The sequence below is a fragment of the Peromyscus leucopus genome, chromosome 20 (genome assembly GCF_004664715.2).
Source record: "Peromyscus leucopus breed LL Stock chromosome 20, UCI_PerLeu_2.1, whole genome shotgun sequence".
NCBI classification, from domain to species: domain Eukaryota; kingdom Metazoa; phylum Chordata; class Mammalia; order Rodentia; family Cricetidae; genus Peromyscus; species Peromyscus leucopus.
Genome location: NC_051080.1, coordinates 29,091,723 through 29,110,591, shown reverse-complemented (window position 1 = coordinate 29,110,591; position 18,869 = coordinate 29,091,723). Strand labels below are relative to the sequence as shown.

General features: G+C 46.8%; 1 protein-coding gene across 1 annotated transcript in view; it reads left to right on the top strand.

Annotated features, from left to right (window-relative positions):
• The window catches only part of Col22a1 (collagen type XXII alpha 1 chain), a 233,247-nt gene that overhangs the window by 33,989 nt on the left and 180,389 nt on the right, over positions 1-18,869 (top strand). Inside the window, exons 6-10 of the mRNA XM_037197519.1 lie at positions 4,670-4,945; positions 9,162-9,242; positions 10,474-10,590; positions 17,575-17,619; positions 18,719-18,781. Of these exons, the coding sequence (XP_037053414.1) occupies positions 4,670-4,945; positions 9,162-9,242; positions 10,474-10,590; positions 17,575-17,619; positions 18,719-18,781 (582 nt within the window). The remainder of the gene's footprint in view (positions 1-4,669; positions 4,946-9,161; positions 9,243-10,473; positions 10,591-17,574; positions 17,620-18,718; positions 18,782-18,869) is intronic.

Sequence of the window (18,869 nt, the reverse complement as noted above, 5' to 3'; positions counted from 1 at the left end):
TGTGGTTTTGGCAAGATGCTCAGTTCTGGGCCTAGACAGAAGCTGGGTGGTCCAGTGCACAGAACCCCAAAGAACCTGTAGGCCCAGCTCCTCTTCCCTCTGTCCACTGAGGCTTTCTGCCTAAACAGAGAAGTGACCACATGCTCTGTTGTCTTACGGCACCTTCTCCATTGGTGACCTCATAAAGAAGTGGAAGGAACTGGGTCAGGGTCAGGTGGACCTGGCCAAATGTTGTATTGCCTCTCTTCATGGTGTGGGCCATGGGGTAGGATGGCCTGTGAGTCTTAGCTTCCTTAGCTTGAAAGTGGAAAAGGAGAATAATTACTAAGGATTGTGGGTGGGAGAGACAGGTGTTAATGGAATCACATTTGCAAAAGCGTCCAGCAGAGCCTGATGTGTGGTAGGATCTGTCACGAGTAGATCTCTTGTATAAATGAAGGTTGTCTTTTTAAGTTTTCTCTCGTGTGAAGTTACACACACTTGTCTTTACCCACCTCTGGAGTATTGGATTTCAGTTCGACCATTCCTCAACAGCATGCCACCCTGTGAGGAAGGACAGATGGCAAAGCCAAGGCCTTCAACACAGAGCGTTGTTCTAAAAGGAAAGCAATACCACCCTCCATTCTTGATCCAGTCCCAATCTACTTGTTCTTGGTGCTGAAAGGCCTGAGCCTCAAGCCTTGTCCTCTCGTTGGAAATGTGCACATGCAGACATTCTCACTTTCAGCTGGGAGAAACTCTCAATATGTGGCTAAAACAGGACAAAAGCTTGCCAAGTAATTGGGCTCTGGCAGTCATGGACTGTGGTCCGAGAGACAATCAGCAGCAGCCACTTCTGCCCCCCCTTCCCCATCCCCATGGACCACCTCCTTCTAAGCTCTTCTCTTTGATTCTCTCTCTCTTCCTTTACCCCTCTTCTCTTAAAATAAGTAAACGAGATGATACAGTTGAGGTGCTAGGAACCTTGTGAGGAGAAGTGGGCAATGGCCGGGACATTCCGCCACTACTTTTAGTCTATTCTAACAGAGTAGAATAGGATTTATCCTAACAGAATAGAATGGGATAGAATAGAGTAGAAGAGTCAAATAAGAATAAGAATTAGAATAGGACAGAGCTGGGTGGCGGTGGCACATGTCTTTAATCCCAGCACTTGGGAGGCAGAGCCAGGCAGATTTCTGTGAGTTTGAGGCCAGCCTGGTCTACAGAGCGAGACCCAGGACAGGCACCAAAACTACACAGAGAAACCCTGTCTCGAAACTCACCCCCCCAAAAAAAAGAATAGGACAGACCAAAATAGGATAGGATGAACTCTCCTTGTGGTCATAGAAGGCCTTGGCATTGTTCTTCACTGTTCACTGACACAAATCTGCTCGTAGTATAATTCAAATGGCTCACAAGTCTTAATGCACTGAGTCGTCCTCATTATCCTGCCTATAGGTTGGTGCTACCATGCCCATCTCAGGGTAAGAAATAGAAATAGCCACAGAGAGGCTCAGGAATTGAACTGAGTTTGTTTGGCATGGGTAGTAAAAGCAGAAGTTGAGATTTGAACCCACACAGTTAAGGCTCCCAAGTCTGTGCTTTTGTTCTACTCCTATCTGGGTCTTCAGTCCTGTTGAATAGCTCTCCCATTGCATCTGTGGTCCCACTGAGGTGTAAACTCATTTTCAGAGTTAATCATGGAGGGATCCAGTTTCCTATGTGTGGGAGACTGAAAGCATTCACAGGCTTCTGTCGGCTCTGTGTTCCTGTCCACCACCACTGTCTGTTAACCATAGATTTGCTTCTTCAGTTTCTCTAGTTTGGCCGGGTGGGACTGGGCACCTGCCATGACATTCTTCTGGGATGAACCCGTAACACCCCCACGTCTGGGTTCTTTCTTTCATGGCATTTGCAGAGCTTTGTGCTCTCTGTCTGCCAGGTCTGCTGTTGCCCTCCTGCTGGAGTAACCAGGGTTCACATAGAGCTGGAAAATGGAGCTACTACAATTTGCTGATGCATCTGAGAGATGAAGTGGATTCTGGGAGGTCACCAGCTACTGTTGGTGGTCACAGGACTTAAGCCTGTGACTACCTTGGCTAGCTTTCTTGCTTGCTTGAGACAAACATCATGGGGAAGCCAAGTCTACAGGGAATTCCAGAGATGGTCAGGGCCAGGACTGAGGTCTGTGAGACTACCTTGAGGAAATGGAGGGCTGTGTTCAATCATGAAACAATCACACTGTATGTGCTGTATTAGACAGAGAGGAGCCCATTGTTTTCGGCTGTTCAGACACCTGTAATATGTATGCAGGTGAGCCAATTAAAAGGAATATGAGGGACCCCTTCGTTGTGTTGAAAGGAGGTTGAGTCAAAAGGAGAACCTAGAAGACAAGGGCTGTGTTTGGAATACTCTGGCCAATTCTCTGCTTTGTTCAGGCACCTTTATTTATTCTCAGGGACTCTTGCTTTTCCATTGATTGATTTATTCATTCATTCAGCACCTTTTTCTTGAATGCCACCACGTACCACATGCTCTGGTATTACAGGGATTAACAAAGGAGAAGACCAAGCGTTTGTTTAAAAGGATGGGAAAGTGGACTTTAAGTAAACAGGTGTGCAGGTATGCACAATTACTAAATGAAATAACATCATGTGTTGATCTATAACTGTAAAGGCGAGTAAGTACAAATCAATTAAAATGTCTGGACAAATGAGAAGTCTGTTAGACTCCAAAGGTATATGTGTATTGGTGCGATGATTAATTTTTTTGTCAACTTGATGCAAGTTTAGGTCATCTGGGAAGAGGGAAACTCAGCTGAGAAAATACCTCTATAAGATTGACCTTTAGGCGGTTCTTGATGCGTTATTCATCTGGGAGGGTCTTGCCTACTGTGGCCAATGCCACCTCTGGGTCATATAAGAAAGCAAGCTGAGAAAGCCAGGAAGACAGCCAGGAGGTGGCACTCCTCTATGGCCTCTGCTTCAGTTCTTGCCTCCAGGTTCCTGTCCTGACTTCTCTTAGTGATGATCTGGGACCTGGGAGTTGTAAGATGAAATAAACCCTTTCTCCAAGTTGCTTTTGGTCATGGTCTTTAGCAGAGCAATAGGAAGCAAACCAGGATTATTAGAAAAGACTTTGGTTTCTGTCTGTGATCTTACCTGTTTAAGCTATTGTAATTAAGATTTAGAGTAGAGTCTGGCATAGTCATACTATGTAAATTGCTTACATGTATACTTATTTATTTTACCCTCAGCAAGCTATGATGTTAAGTGCCACTTTTTGTTTTGTTTTTTGAGACAGGGTTTTTCCGTGTAGTTTTCGTTCCTGTCCTGGATCTTGCTCTGTAGACCAGGCTGGCCTCGAACTCATAGAGATCCTCCTGGCTCTGCCTCCTGAGTGCTGGGATTAAAGGCGTGTGCCACTGCCACCCAGCATAAGTGCCACTTTTTAATATCATTTTGCAAATGACAGTGCAGAGAGGTTAAATAACCTGAAGTCACAAAGCCTTGAAACTACTTTCTGGTTTGGGTTGATCAGGCAACATCTAACCTGCTGAACTACTACTACTACTACTACTAATAATAATAATAATAATCATGATGATGATGATGAAGTGGCTGGAGTTAAGAGTGTGGAAGTGGGGCAAGAGGAGTGGGAACCAGCAAAGGGATGCTGATGCAACCCTGGATTAACAACCGCAGGAAGTGGCAGCAGGGGGGCGGGGCTGAGTCAGGACAGATGAAGACTAATCTTAGTTGATGGCCCCTATGTTCATGAACTGCCCAAGACTCCACACATTCACTGCTGCATTCCCGACACTTGGCTTGCCTGTCCCACACAGCATGTTCAGTGAGCATCCTGGGGGGAGTGAAGAAGTGAGAGCATGGGTGAGAACATAACTATTCATCCACCAGAAGCAAACAGAAATGACCTTTCTTGCAGAGGTGTTCTGTGTGCAGCCACAGATCACTATGAATGTCGCCCAGCATAAAATTGAAAATGTACTTAAAATGTTATGAGATTATTTTGTGTGAGGTTTTTTTTTTTTTTTTTTTTTTTTTTTTGTAACTTGATTGTCTGGTTCTTGAGCATGAACTTTGAAGATGTCAATATAGCCCAGAGGAGCCAAAAGGTTAGACAACCCTGGGTGCTTTCTCTGTGCTAGGAGATGATGCAAAGGGCCAAGTGTGCATGAGTGACCTAGATAGTCAAGGCCCTCACCAGTTAAGGGTTTTCATTCTCATAGAGCTGCAGTTGAATCTTCACCCATCTGGTTGCAGACTGGCACTTGACATCTACATTAGGGAGGGCAGGGTCTTAAGAGACCCTGGAATTAGGATTTCTGGTTGGTGTCATGCCTCAGTCCCTCTTCACTGGTCATTTGAAGTCTTACAGAAGCCCCGGTAGCCTCTTCACACACTGAGTACATGACCTGTGCCCTGTGGATGGGCACAGTCAGTCTAATTATTGCCCAGGTTTGAGCAGCCTGCTAAGTGGCTATTGATGCCCTCATGCTTAGGAGGAATCAAAGCCGGAAAGGTACCTGAGCATCCTGGTGTGAGAGTCACAGTTGGATGGGTCAGCATTGTTAGGACTGACTCGACCTTCCCCTCTCTGTCCCTGCTTTACCCCATTATGTTCAGGGGATGTAGTAGGTCTTCAAGCATTCTTTTGCCTGTCTCCTTAGGTTTCTATCCGGCTGGATGGTGAGAACAAGGCAGTTGAGTACAACGCTGTGGGTGCCATGAAGGATGCAGTCAGGGTGGTCTTCCGAGGTCCCCGGGTTGATGACCTCTTTGACCGTGACTGGCACAAGATGGCTCTAAGCATCCAGGCCCAGAATGTATCCCTCTACATTGACTGTGTGCTGGTTCAGACACTGCCCATCGAGGAGAGGGAGAACATCGACATCCAGGGCAAGACTGTGATTGGCAAGCGTCTCTACGACAGTGTGCCCATTGACGTGAGTACCTGAGGGAATCTTGTAGTCAGTGCCAGGGCCATCAGAGTGGACCCTGGAATCTTGGTGCCTTAGTGTCCCCCATATCTGTAGTTCTAATTCATCATCAATTTATCAATCATCACCATGGACTTTCTGAGGAGGAAGGACACTTGACTCGGAATTGGAGTCCAAATTCCTCATTTGTTCACTCATTCATCCATCCATCCATTGTATATACATTGAGATCCTTCTGTTTGCTAGATTCTCTGCTTAGCATTGGTGATACTGGTGCCTATAAGGGAGCATAAGATTGACATGCAAACACTAGTCATTTTGAAATAAAGGGCTCAACGTCATTAGGTTTTGTTATGGGGGAGGGCTTCTAGGGTACCAAGGGACAATGGTACTTTGATGAGTTGAGTCAAATACACACAGAACCACAAATCATACCCAGGTGGTGCCACACCATCCTGGGATGGGCCAGCATGGAGAGGGCTCACAGGCTCTAAATCCTATATCCTTTGCATGGCAAACTGGTCCTTCCAGGCCACATTAGTTAGCAGCATCAAAGTGGCAGAGCAGCATTAGCATCAGAGCACCCATTTGGTGCTTACTGTATGCTTTAGTAGCTTCTCAGGGCAGCACAAGCTCCATTGTGGTGGCTGCTGCTTGTCTGTCTTCTGTATATGCTTGACTGTCTGATATACTGTGGGTACCCAGTTATTTTGAGCCTGACTACCAAAAAAGATGTGAATTTGACAAACCCAGTTTTTCTACAGAAGGAAGACTCACTGAGACCATTCGGTCTAGTTAAGTAAATGCCACAATAGACATTGGCATCATGTATCATGGAACATATAGGATGGGTATCTAAACTGCAGAAGTATGGTAGCTGTGAGGAGGGAGCTGAGAGAGGTATGTAGGGTGGCTTCCTAGAGGAAGTGAACTTATGCATAGAGGGTAAAGGCTACAAGGTAGAATGTATCTATTGGGAGCAGGATTGCCAGAGGGTAGGAGCTTGAAGCATGAGGTGGAAGAGATAGTTAGGAAACATCCAAAGCTTTCTGGATGTATCCTGGAAATCAGCCTGCAGGTGACACTCGTCCAAAAAAGCAAAAGTGAGTAAGTGCTATGCCCAAGCAATCTCTGTTTGTTGCAGAGAGGGGTCCAAAGGAAGATGGAGAGTGCTTGCGAAGGAGGCAGAGAGGTAGGGGTCTTGGTTGGGTCAGCGTGCAGGGGTAGCAACTGGGCATGGAGCTGGAATGCACTGAGGTTCTTAAGAGTCAGCTGCTGAGACAGTGAGCAGGTGCTGGGGAGTTGGTAGTTACTCAGACCCATGAGGCGCATGAGCTTGTTATCTTCTGGAGAACCCTGACTCAGAACCCTGACTCAGCTCTTCAATGTTCATTCCCAGAGGCCCCAGGCTTCTCTTTCCCTTTCCTGCCTGCTTCCCTCAGGCCTCTGCCTCTCTCCAGAGTCTCAAGAGAGGTGTCCATGGGCTGAGGAACCCAGGGATCCACTCTTCCATGTTCCTTGACTTTTGGCCGGTTCCCACTGGCCCCACATCCGGCTCACTTGCTTGAAGTGGTTCTGAGAAATACAAACACAGGTGATCTTACTCCTTGGAAGGGCTTAGCCTCCATGAGCATTATCAGGCAGTTCACTGCTGTGAGACCGGCCAGTCCTATGCATAACCATGATCCAGTTCTTAAGCAGAACCAGAGAGAGCTCAGCACTCCAGTGTGGGGCAGTGTCTGTTGCCCTTCTGCTTTGGTTTGTGCGTCCAGTACAAACTCTGGTGGCCTGTGAGTGGGGCCCCCTTGTATGGTTACTGTAAACACTGAGCGACTTACAGCAGTGCTTGACACCGCTTAGTCCCCCTGAGGAGGCCAAGTCAGGCACAGACTGGAAGGAGCTGTGCCACGTTGTAAATTCACAAGGAGAGCAGTGTCTCTTCCAGCCCAGTCTTTGTCATTTGGTACTAGGTCTGGGTCCTACCCTGACTCTTGAATTTGGCCATCACACTCAGCCAGGAAGCGTCCCTGTTTATCCAACACTGTGAATGTGGGAACAGGGACCAGTTCCTTAAGTGGGAAGATCTCTCATTCCACCTTTTCCCTCTGTCAGTGAGAAAGGTTTATTGGTCTCAAACCCTAAGGAATCTGGGGCTTCTGACATTCATCCCTAGTTGTGTTTCTCGGTCAAATGCTTAGAGGGAGAGTCAGTATATTTTATATGCTTCCCACCTCATGGGCTAGGATACTTGTGGCCATGTGGTTTGGGGTCTTAGAAACAGTGCGAAGAGGCCTCAGCTTATCTAGGTTTGATGTGGGACAGGCACTGTATCCTATGAGCCCCTCACTACCCTCTATAGCTCTGTGAGACCGTATCATTAAAGGGCAAATGGAGGATCAGAGAATTGAGGTGACTTCGTGACAGCCGAGTTGGTCTGAACCTTAGACTCAGCCTGGCAGGGCCCAGGTTATGCTTTTAGCTCTTCCTAATCTGTTTCCACACACAAGCTAGCAAAGAGCCATTCAATGAGTACCTGTGTGGAGGATGTGGTGGGAGACTGGGAGCTGGGACCTGACCCAGGAGATAGTTCAGCCCACAGCTGCTATAGATAGAACCGGAGTATGGCTCTCAGACAGGAATGAGGCCCAGAAGGATAGAATGGGTAGAGATTCTGCGACTTGGGGAGACAGTGGGTGGGGAGAGTTAAGGTTCCTGGAGTATCAAGGATCAAAGGCAGTGGTGGGAATTTGGGGCCCCTCCCAACCTTAGCTCCCTAGCCCTGTCTGATGGCCCAGTTGTGGTCAGGGGATCGCTGCTAATGTAGAAAGCAGGCTGTCTCCTAAAGACCAGTCTCGCTCCAAATCAAGAATATGCATTCTGACATTTTCTCCTGGTCTGCATTGGTGCCTCAACAGGAAATGAAATAGCCATGCGTAGATCTGCTCTTGTCCTTCTGAAGAGAACCAGGTGGCATGATGGGCTGTGCTTTGAGGAGCACATGGTAGAAGCAGAAGGCTCCCCAGCCCCACACAGGCAGAGCCCCTCACCTACCAGTTCTGTTTGTTAAACGTTCTTTCATCCATTGAGGGTCTGCCTGGGCCACATTTGTCTTGTGGCAAGGGGCTGCCCTAGAACTGGGGACAAGAGAGAACAGAGTCTTTTCCCACAGAGATTTTGTTGTAGCAGAGGAAATAGGTTCTGGAGAGTGAAGGAAATACATAGTGTAGCTGCATGGCAGGTACTATTGTGAGGATGGATGAAGAGAGGAGTGAGCCTGAGCCTGGCTAGTAAGAGGAAGGTGGAAGTTGAGAGCAGCCTGCCTGTGAACAGTAGGAGGGAAGAGTCTTCCTGGGCAGTGGGACTGTGAGGGCAGGATGTATGGGAAAGAGTTTAGTGTGTGGACAGGCCCAGGTCAGTCCAGAAAAGGAAGCTGATTGGAAATCAGGGCGGACTGTGGAAGGACTGAGCCTGGGCAGCAGCCTGAGTTTGCTGAATTGTATTTAGTGTGTGACATCCTCAGCCAGAACTCAAGGCAGTTCTGGTTCTGGTTTCTGCAGACCAGTCTCTGACTGCATGAGCCTGGGGCCCGGAAAGCAGACAGATTCCAGGCCTGCAATAACTTTACAGTTTGCAGCCATGTGCACAGGCCAGAGTGTGGAGAAGTTGCGTGTGTGTGTGTGTGTGTGTGTGTGTGTGTGTGTGTGTGTGTGTGTGTGTGTGTGTGTGTGTGTGTGTGTGTTACTATTCTTACATATGGAGATCTTTATGTTTTCAGTTTCTAAGTCTAGGTGGAGGGTATGAAAGGTGGAATGAGCAGTAGATATTTATCTCAAAAGTTCATGTAAGCTACTACATGGAGATGATGCCCCAACAGGGTGAGAGTAGGGACACATTGAACTTTCGGTCTGGGACCTGTCCCATCATCAGTGTACTGTGTTGCCTGCAGCAGTGGTGACCTGGATAGGAGCAGGTGTGCCTATGTGTGTGCCTGGGGCTAAGCCCACGATCCCTGTAGAGTGGAAGCAAGCATGGGCTCACCTCTTTCCTCGAGCCTCCCATACAAAGAGGCTTTCTCTAGATGGCATTTGGGTACACAGACAATGCAGAGCCTCCCCATGCAACCCAGCAGTGCAGCCCAGGGTGGGAAGGATCCCAAGAGCAAGTGGCTGTCTCATACCACAGAGATTCCAGTTCTTCCTTCTCTCCTCATGTTCCTTTCCAGTTTGACCTGCAGCGAATTGTGATCTACTGTGACTCGAGGCATGCAGAACTGGAGACTTGCTGTGATATCCCGACGGGTCCGGTGAGCAGACATGCAGAGTGGGCCAGAAATGTGTATGGCGTCTGGGGCTTGAGTGTTCAGGGTTCAGGAATTAACAGTTGAGGCCAGGGTGGCATTGGCCGGCCATCAGTGTGTGTGTGGGGGATTCTGGGTTCATGTTTTACTTCTAGCCATTTACACAGAGCATGAGTTTGGGAAAACCAAGTTAAACAGAGCTTCAGTCAGGGTGACCCCAAGGCTTCCAGGCAAATGCTGAGACCCAGCTTTGGGGAAGTGTGGAAGGCATAGGTTGGAGAGTTCCCCCAGAGATCACAGTGGACTTATACATTCAGTGCTCAGAGGAGGGAAGCTACAGTGCTTTGGGATAGGAGGCAAGATGGTGGTCAGGACACTAATGGCCCCAGAGCCGAGGGTTGGACCCACTAGGCCTTTGAATACAGGGTCCACACCCTTCAGGCCTCATCATCCACTCCTCACATCCCATTTCCTCCCTATTTCTCTACCAAACCCTAGTTCCAAGTCATGCTTGAAAGGTGGGGTTGGGATGGAACCTGCTTCCCAGGGTTGAAGGGTGAGCTCCACGTTCAGTGCCTGATGGCCCAGGCCCAGGGACACAGTAAGGGCTCCATCACTGTGTTCTTCTTAGTATGTCTATAATATGCAGGGGCTGGGATCTGGAGACACCTGGATATAAGTGTGGAGAGAGAGAGATAAGTATATAAGTAAGGAAAGAAGGAAGGAAGGAAGGAAGGAAGGAAGGGAGGGAGGGAGGGAGGGAGGAAGGAAGGAAGGAAGGAAGGAAGGAAGGAAGGAAGGAAGGAAGGAAGGAAAGAAGGGGCAATAGTAGCTGAGAGATTTCAGGGAGGATAGGAAGAGGAGGGGTAAGGCCATGAAGTGTGTAGGTATGAGACTGTAGATAGAAGCTTCCCTAAGCAGTCTCATTCAGTCTGTCTCAGAAGCTGATAAAGGAAACCCCTTGTCTCCATCCTACACAGTGAACACTGAGGCCAAGGTGGCTAAGTGGTTCCTGTAGGTTGCGAAGCTGGCCAGTGTCTAGAGCTTGGCTGCCTAGCCTATTCACTCTAAGGCCTTAGGAGAGTTGGCATCTGCTGTTAGATGTGTCCCGTCCACTCACGTGTGGTCGGGGGCTTCTGGGTTCCCTTTTGCCTGCCCAGTTCCTTCAGTCCCAGATATATATCATGGTCCTCACCAGGAAGTAGTCAGATTCTGACCCCTTGACCTTTCTTTCCAGTGTCAGGTGACTGTGGTGACAGAGGCTCCGCCTGCTCCTCCACAGCTGCCCACTCCTGGTAGCGAACAGATTGGGTTCTTGAAGACCATCAACTGCTCATGCCCAGCTGGAGAGAAGGTAGTCCGCCCCCACCCAGTTCCGCAGCCCGCCCTCAGTCCCCAGCCTGGAGCATCAGAGCTGAGTGCAGCAGGCAAGGCTGGTTGGCAGGACCACTCTGTGACAGTGAGGAGAAGTGGGAGTTTTCCATCACACCTGGCCTGTCAGTCCAGGCTCAGCGTGGCTTTCAGACCACCATCATGTTCCTTGGAATGCCGGTTGCTTTACTTTCGTGCGTGATGGGAAGGGAGGTTCTCAGGCTTTGATCTAAATCTTGTTTCTCTGCAGCTGTTAAGGTGTTACTGGAAACTCTCTGGCCGTCCCTTAGGCCGTCACCGTTCTTCCTGTTTCCTTTGGCTAGCCATACTCACTAATCTGAGTATGTGTCATTATGTGTGTGTGTGTGGGGGGGGGAGAGTGTGGGTGTATGTTAATGAATAAAGGTTTGGGCATTGTTGTAAATTTTAGAAAGTGCTTCATGTTAGTGAACATCCATACCTCTATCCACTGGACATGCTCAATTCTTGGTCTATACCCAAGGCTTTCATTTATTTGCTTTTTTCCTATAGGCCAGTAGTGGCCTTACACACACACACACACACACACACACACACACACACACACACACACTTTCTATTATGAGCAGTAGGAACAAGGTTGTCAAGGAGCAGACCTGTCTGGGGACAGTCTCTGTGAGGAGCCTCTGGACTGGTACCCCCAGTGCCTTAGTCTACCATTTATGGTTGTACCCACCCACATGGTGCCAACACATGAGGACTGTGAGACTCTGCCCAGTACTAGGGACACCCAGACCCCAGTGAGATAAGAGTTGAAGCTAGCTGGATCAGACACTTTGGATATCCAAGGAACAATAGAACATCCGGCCAGTATACTCTCCCCTGCTTCCCCCTCACTGTACTTCTTCACACCTTCTATTCCTTCTTTTCTACACAGAGAGCCAGGCTCTTGGGAAGACATGGGTCACTGAGGAGCTCCTCATCAAGTGAAGTTGCCATATACTGGGTCAACTTGCCAATGGCTAGTTATCCCCTAAGCTTGGGCTTTTGTCAGGCTGTAGATGACATTAGAATGCCCTGTTCTAGAATATTGTTTTAAGATGTGTTACATTCGTTTATGCTGTGGAACATTTGTTTTATGAGGCAAAGATGTGTTGTATTCTTTATTATTATTATTTTTAATGCCCAATGCCATTTATTGAAGGAGGGAGGAGGTCTTAAATACAGGCTTACAGCACAATGGGAGAACCCTGGAGGGCAGAAGTTCGCTACAGATGTTTTACAATCTTGCATCTAACCTGTTAACGCCCATTGTGCAGGATACATAGACAAGGAACTTCCCTTAAGCATTCGGGAGGGTGAAACCCGGGAGGGAATTAACATAGGGAGGATATCAAGGTCAAGGTCAGCAAGCAAGGCAATAGTTATCCAAAACGGGGGCCAAGGCCCTACAGGTCCCCCTTTTACTAATAAATGAGCTTCTGACTTAGGTTGCATGGGATGTCAGCAGGCCACCTTACCCATCATGGAAACGCCTGCCCAGGCCACACAGGCGCTCTGTCTAGGTTGGTGAGCGCCCCCCCTCAGGCATTACCCGTCTCTGAATACTCATTATCATACAGGCTCAATCGTGTGTGAGCTGCAGAGTTAACTGCTGCCAAAGATCTCAAAGTGGCGCTGGACTTGCAATCTGTGTGTTCGACAGAGAAAAGACCAACAGAAGTCCTAACCCACCCATAGCCAGTGGGCTAAAGGCAACTGAGCCATTCCCTTCCTTAACAAGACTTACTGCAAATTGGAGTCCTTGTAAGATGGTATCCCAAAAGCAAATGGAACTTGAATTTATAAATTTATAATTTTCAAAGCCAATAGAAATGTATATAACTATTGAATTAAATTTATCATGCCCAATAGAATGAAAGATTAATTAACTGTGGTAGCTACTTTTGCTGCCAGGGTCTCCACTGTGCTAACTGTAGTAAGCAATTATGAAATTGTAATCCCAGAAATAGTAGTAGTGGTGGCCACCTCTGCTATAACAGCAACAATGGCAGCAGCAATGTCAAATTCTCTTCTGGAGTGTGTGGGCATTCTTTTATGTTGCATTTGTTTAATTCTGTGAAGCTGTGTTATTTTGCCTGTCTAAAACACCTGATGGTTTAACAAAGAGCTGAATGGCCATTAGCAAGGCAGGAGACAGGATAGGCAGGGCTGGCAGGCAGAGAGAACAAATAGGAGAAATCTGGAAAGGAGGAGCAAGAATGAGGAGAGGAGGATGCTAGGGGCCAGCCACCCAGCCACACAGCCAGCCATGGAGTAAGAGTGAAAGTAAGATATACAGAAGAAAGAAAAGGGAAAAGTCCAGAGGCAAAAGGTAGATGGGATAATTTAAAGTTCAGAAAAGCTGGCAAGAAACAAGATAAGCTAAGGCTGGGCAGTCATAAGTAAGAATAAGTCTCCATGTGTGATTTATTTGGGAGCTGGGTGGTGCCCCCCCCCAAAAGAACAAAGAGCCAAAAAAGAGTGAAAAACCAACAACAATGCCCCATACCCAGTGTCTAGGTTAGGGAAGAAGCAGACAGAAGAAGAGGATAGGATCGACACACTCAGACTGGGTAGCTGGTCTTCCAGCTGCAGGCTCAGGCTGCCTCAGCCTGTGAACAAATCTCTTCCACATGCCATTGAAGCCTCAGAGAGGCAGCTGTCAAAACCCACATTCTCCCGAGTATCACTTTCAGTTAGAGCTCCAGTGGGAAAGGATGTGGAGAGATTTTGTTCTCCTGCCGCTGTTCCGCTGTTCACAGACAAGTGCAACTCAAACCCACCCTCCCCAGGCCAGTGCTTCTCCTTGGCTCCAGGCCTGTGTCTGAATGGGTTTCATGGAGGCTTGTGTGGTCACTGCTGGGAATCCCAAGAGGCATCCTCTTCCTTTGCCACTCATCTTACTGCTGTGTTCTTCACTGGCACCTGGCTGTGCACTGACCTCCTCGGCATGGGTACCTCTTCCCTACTTCCACCCCTGTGTGACCCATGCCACATCCACAGCGCTTCTAATCTCGTGTCTCAATCTGTCTCCCAGACAGTTCCCAGGTCAATACTGCCAGTTTCTTGTAGGGACACTACTGTCTCTCACCTTTGGCCACTTGAGGACACAACACATTCTGCATGAAACATCTTTTCCTTTCCTTGAGTAGCTAGCTCTCCCTGGCTGCCAGTGGCTCTTCTGAAGCATGAGCAATGACCCTTTGCTGAGCAGTTGGCCTTATGATTTTCCTCCATGTTTTCTTTTCTCCCCTGTCATTCACCCCCATATGATAACTATCCAGAGCTTCTTTAGTAGCAGGCTTCTTCCTTTGGGCCACTAACCAGCTCCCAAATCAAGACACTGATATTTCTTATCAGTTATGAATGCTCAGCCTTATCTTAGCTCTTATTTTAATCTGTTTATGTTTTGGCTTTGGGCTTTTTACTTTTCTTTCCTTTTCCTTTTCTCCTTCCTTCCTTCCTCCCTCTCTCTCTCCCCTTCCTCCCCCTCCCTGTTGCAGGAATCTTAAAGGTACTTATTAATAAAATCAAACCTGAGGCGAGTTATTGGGGTCCATGCTGGTAGATCAGAGAGACAGAATAAACCACAGCTATCTCACCTCGCCGGATCCTCAGCTGGATTACTGCTCAAAAGCCTGAAGCTTAACCAGCCAAATGCCTAACCAGCCAAAATCTTCTAGCCAAATGCCTCTAGTTTCTGGTGCTCACGCCTTATATGTCTTTTTGCTTTCTACCACCACTCCCCTGGGATTAAAGGCTGGCTTTCTGGGATTAAAGGCGTGTCACCATGCTTGGCTATTTCCAATGTGGCCTTGAACTCACAGAGATCCAGAGGGGATTTCTATCTCTGGAATGCTAGGATTAAAGGTGTGAGTGCCACCATTTTCTAGCCTTTGTATCTAGTGGCTGTCTGTTCTCTGACCCCAGATAAATTTATTAGAGTACACAATATTTTGGAGAACACAATAACACCACACCTCCCTCTCTCCCTCTCTCTCTTTTTCTTGTGTATCCTACTTTCTTGCTTCTTGTGTGTGGCTGGCTGGTGGCTGCCTGGCTTCTGGCCCCAGGCATGTCTTTCTCTTTGTCCCTGGTTTTCTTCTCCTTTTCTCTCCCAAGCCTAAATTTCTGCTCCTTATTCTCTCTGCCCCACCAGCCCTGCCTATCCCTCTCCTGCCTAGCTATTGGCCATTCAGCTTTTTTATTAGACCGATCAGGTGCCTTAAGGCAGGCAAGGTGAAACAAATGCAGCACATCTTTACATAATTAAATAGATGCAGCACTACCAAATGAAGCATGTCTTTACATCATTAACAAAGGCAGCAGAAATGAATGTAACACACCATCACATAGTTAAAGTAATATTCTGTAGCATAATATAAATGTAACACATCTTTGCCTAACTAAAATAACATTCCACAATATTCTTTTCTAAGAAAAGCCGCCCCCCCTTTTTTTCTCCTGAGGCTTCAGTATACGACAGCCATGGCCACACTCGGCTGATAATATTTCCTTGATTTTTTTCTTCAGTACAATCCTAAGTTCCAGTTAACAGAGATTGAATAGTGTCTGTGTTTTGGGAGCTGCTTCACATTTGGACACAGATGCAGCTCCTTATATAGGGGTTGACTTGATGAGTAGATAGAGTCTAAAAAGATGGGAATAGGAAGATGGACAGATGGGGGGTGAGGGAGAAAGGCACACATCCTCTTGTCCCCTTCTCAGAATGAGGTTCTACCGATTGAACTTTTCAGTCTTGGCCTCATACTCTGTGTGCCATCACCTGATAACCTATACTTTTTTTTTTCAAGTCATCAGTCCTAGGTTTTGTCCATAGACTGTAAACACCTGCGATATCCTTTACACTGTATTGCACACTGAGATTTTAAAGACAAGCAGGATATGACTCTTGCAAGTCATAGTCTACTGTCTGGTTAGGGAGACAGAACTCTGAGACCTGGACCGTCCTAGGGAGCTAAGTATCTTCACAGGAACAGGTGAACAAGAAGACCTACTCACTCTGCATGGAAAATAGGCCAAATGGAGCAGCTACCAGCCCACCTGTGAAGTTGGTGTGGCCCCTGCTTCCTGCATCTGTGTGTCTATAAAAACTCAGCATGAGGCCCAGGAAATCACAATCTTCTTCATGGGGCCGAACTCTGGCTATAGACACTTTGTTTCCAGCTGTTGAAGTCTTTCATTTCAATTAATCAGTGATGTCAAATATCCTTTGGGGTCCCCATTTACGTCTCTGTAATCAGTCATAGTGATGGACATGAGTAGTGTCTAATGCATTCTGATGGGCACTATAGGAGGTCCTCAGTGCACATAAGTATTTATACTCATTGGCATATGCTGAGGACACCTGTGATTACTCTGAAGTAAATGGGCACCCATGGATAGAGTTATACCAGTTAGTCTTTATTGTCACTTTTAAAGAGGGACCTCAGTTGAGGAATAGCCTCAGTCAGATTGGCCTTTGAGCATGTATGTGGGACAATGTCTTGACTGATGATTGATGTTGATTTATGATGTGGGAGGGCCCAGCCCACGACAGGCTGCATCATCCCTAGGCAGTTGGATCTGGACTGTATAAGAAAGGAAGTCAAAGGGCTGGAGAGGTAGCTCAGTGTTTAAGAGCACAGGCTGGTCTTCCAGAGGAAGTTTGATTCTCAGCATCCTTATAGTGGCTCACAACCATCTATAACTCCAATCCTAGCGTGGCTGATGCCCTCTTCTGGCTTCTGTAGGTACACATGTGGTACACAGACACACCTGCAGGCAAAATACTCGTGCAAAATAAATAAATATGTTTTTTTTTTTTTTTCAAAAAAGAAAGCTGAGTAAGTCATAGTGAATGAGAGTCCAGAAGGAGCAAGCTGCATCTCTTCATGGTCTCCGCTTTAGTTACTGGCTTCAGGTTCCTGGCTTGTGTTCTTTCCCTGACTTCCCACATTGATGGACTGTGACCTGGAAGTGTAATGTGAAATAAACATTTTCCTCTCCAAGTTTTTTTTTTTTTTTAAATCAGAGTGCTTATTATAGCAACAGAAATGCAAACTAGAACAAGGGAGAAAATATTAATGTTAGGGATGGAATCAGGTGCAAATGGCCCAGTAATATGGTGATATCTTTAGTTATGTAACACAAGAATTGTGTGTTTGTTCTTGGTTTGGCAATATTACAGGTGGCCACAGCACAGAGATCATGTATAAACACACCAACAAGATCTTTCACACATTTTAAAATCGGAATGCAGCTTGTGTTTAGAAATTGCTTTATACATGTCATACTTTGTATTTTAGTAAAAAAAAATCATTACACAAATTGATAATAATAGAAATCACATTTTTCTTTCTAAGTTATACATTCAGATAAAATAAGAGCCCATAAAATTACTTCGTTTTTGTTAATTTATACTGTCTATTGATCAATTGTATCATTTATTTATAAGGTAAAAACTGATGCTCTAATGTGCCTCTTGCTTTTGAAATGGTGAGTCAAGATAAAGAACACACCAGTCACCTCAAATACCTATAATATTTCCATCTGAATGAAATTTGACCCTTCTGACCAGTGCCCTCTCCATTCCCTGACTTCCCAGCCTGGAATCCTTGTTCTATTTTCTGATTTGTGTGACATCTTTAGCTCCCATGTATGAATGAGAACATGGACTGTTCCCCTTTCTGTTCCTGGGTGTGTTTATAGCTTTGACCCTCCAGTGGCTGCACTGGGAGGTTGTGGTGAAAGTTGTGCATGCAGGTTTGCAGTTGGAGAACAGGACTCTCAGCTGAAGTCAGCAGTTTCCTGCTCAACTCTCTGACCAACCTGGCTTAGCATATGACTAGTTTTAGAGCCCATGGAGTGATCAGTTAGCTCCTTTGAGAGATGGGGAGAATTAATATATCACCTTTACTGTTTCTTTTTGTCTTCTTTCCTGCAGGGTGAAAGGGGCTTTGCTGGCCCTGTGGGACTCCCTGGTCAGAAGGTCAGTACCTGCATGGCATAGTGCTCTTTGCTTTAACCTCCACGGAAGCATGGCAGGGGTGTGTTAGATCATTGTCTCACCAGCCTCAGAGTTGCCTTGGATCTTGTTAAGATGCTACAAGAAGAGCAAATGGCATGAGGTTCAAGCTGTGAGACTGCCCTGCCCAGAGCTGTACCTCTCAGCCTAAAAGTTTATAGAAAGAAGGGCAGGGTTGCCCAAGCCCACAAGTATGCTCCAAAGAGGCTCTACTCTCCAAAGGCAGTTAATGCCGCATCAGTCCTTGCGAGCTGGATTTGCAAATGCAAATTCAAGAAGCATTTAAGACTTGACCTTTAGGAGTTATTTAAATCGTATACACTGTATAAATTTCTTGTGTACAAAGTTTGCAAACTCAGTGGTTGCATAAAGCAAGGTACTACTACCGTACGGTCCTCTGTCTCTGGTCACAAGCTGCCTTCTACGTCTCCCTCATTCTCCAACATGCCGCTTTCTCCATCACTCTTTTGGTCTTCAAACATTGATGGGTAGAATGTTCCAACAATAATGGTCACTGCATGGGGTGGGGGGTGGGGCTCCACTTTTGCACAACTAATACCTTGTCTGGGGCTGAGGGTGAAGGTAGAGAAATGGGGACAGCTGCTTCTGTCTTCTTGTATGTGCAGAGTTCTTTTTATCATCTCTGATCACCACAGCCCTCTTCACACCACCTCCCTTCTCCTTCCCAACCTTGGCCTCTCTCATTCTTACTGTGTCTGTCTTGGTTTGTGATTTAAACACCATGGTATTAGTGCACACTTTCTCAGCACTGGGTTGACACCATGATAAATGAGTGTTTTAACATTCACACAAAAGCTCTGTACTCAAAGACCTGGGTCTGGCAGGGCACAGTGATTTATGAACAAATTCAAGAAATGTGAGGGAAATAGGACTTAGATTCTTCTTTCTCTTCCAAGATGACCTCATGATGCGGTCACCCAGGATGATTTCAGTTCTGGGGAACAGGGGCAAGGTTGGCTGAGGGCAGCCTGTGAGTGCAGAAGTCCAGGAGAGCTGTTGTAGGTAATTTAACCTAATGTTCATTTTGCTTTTAACCCTTCAGGGAGATTCAGGACCCATTGGACTGACAGGTGCTCCAGGGCCCAAGGGAGAGAAAGGAGACACTGTAAGTAAGCTGTTGCTTTTCTACATTAATGGGCCTCATGGCTGGTGTGGGAGGCCCAGAGCTCCCCCATTCACCCCAACCTGATCAT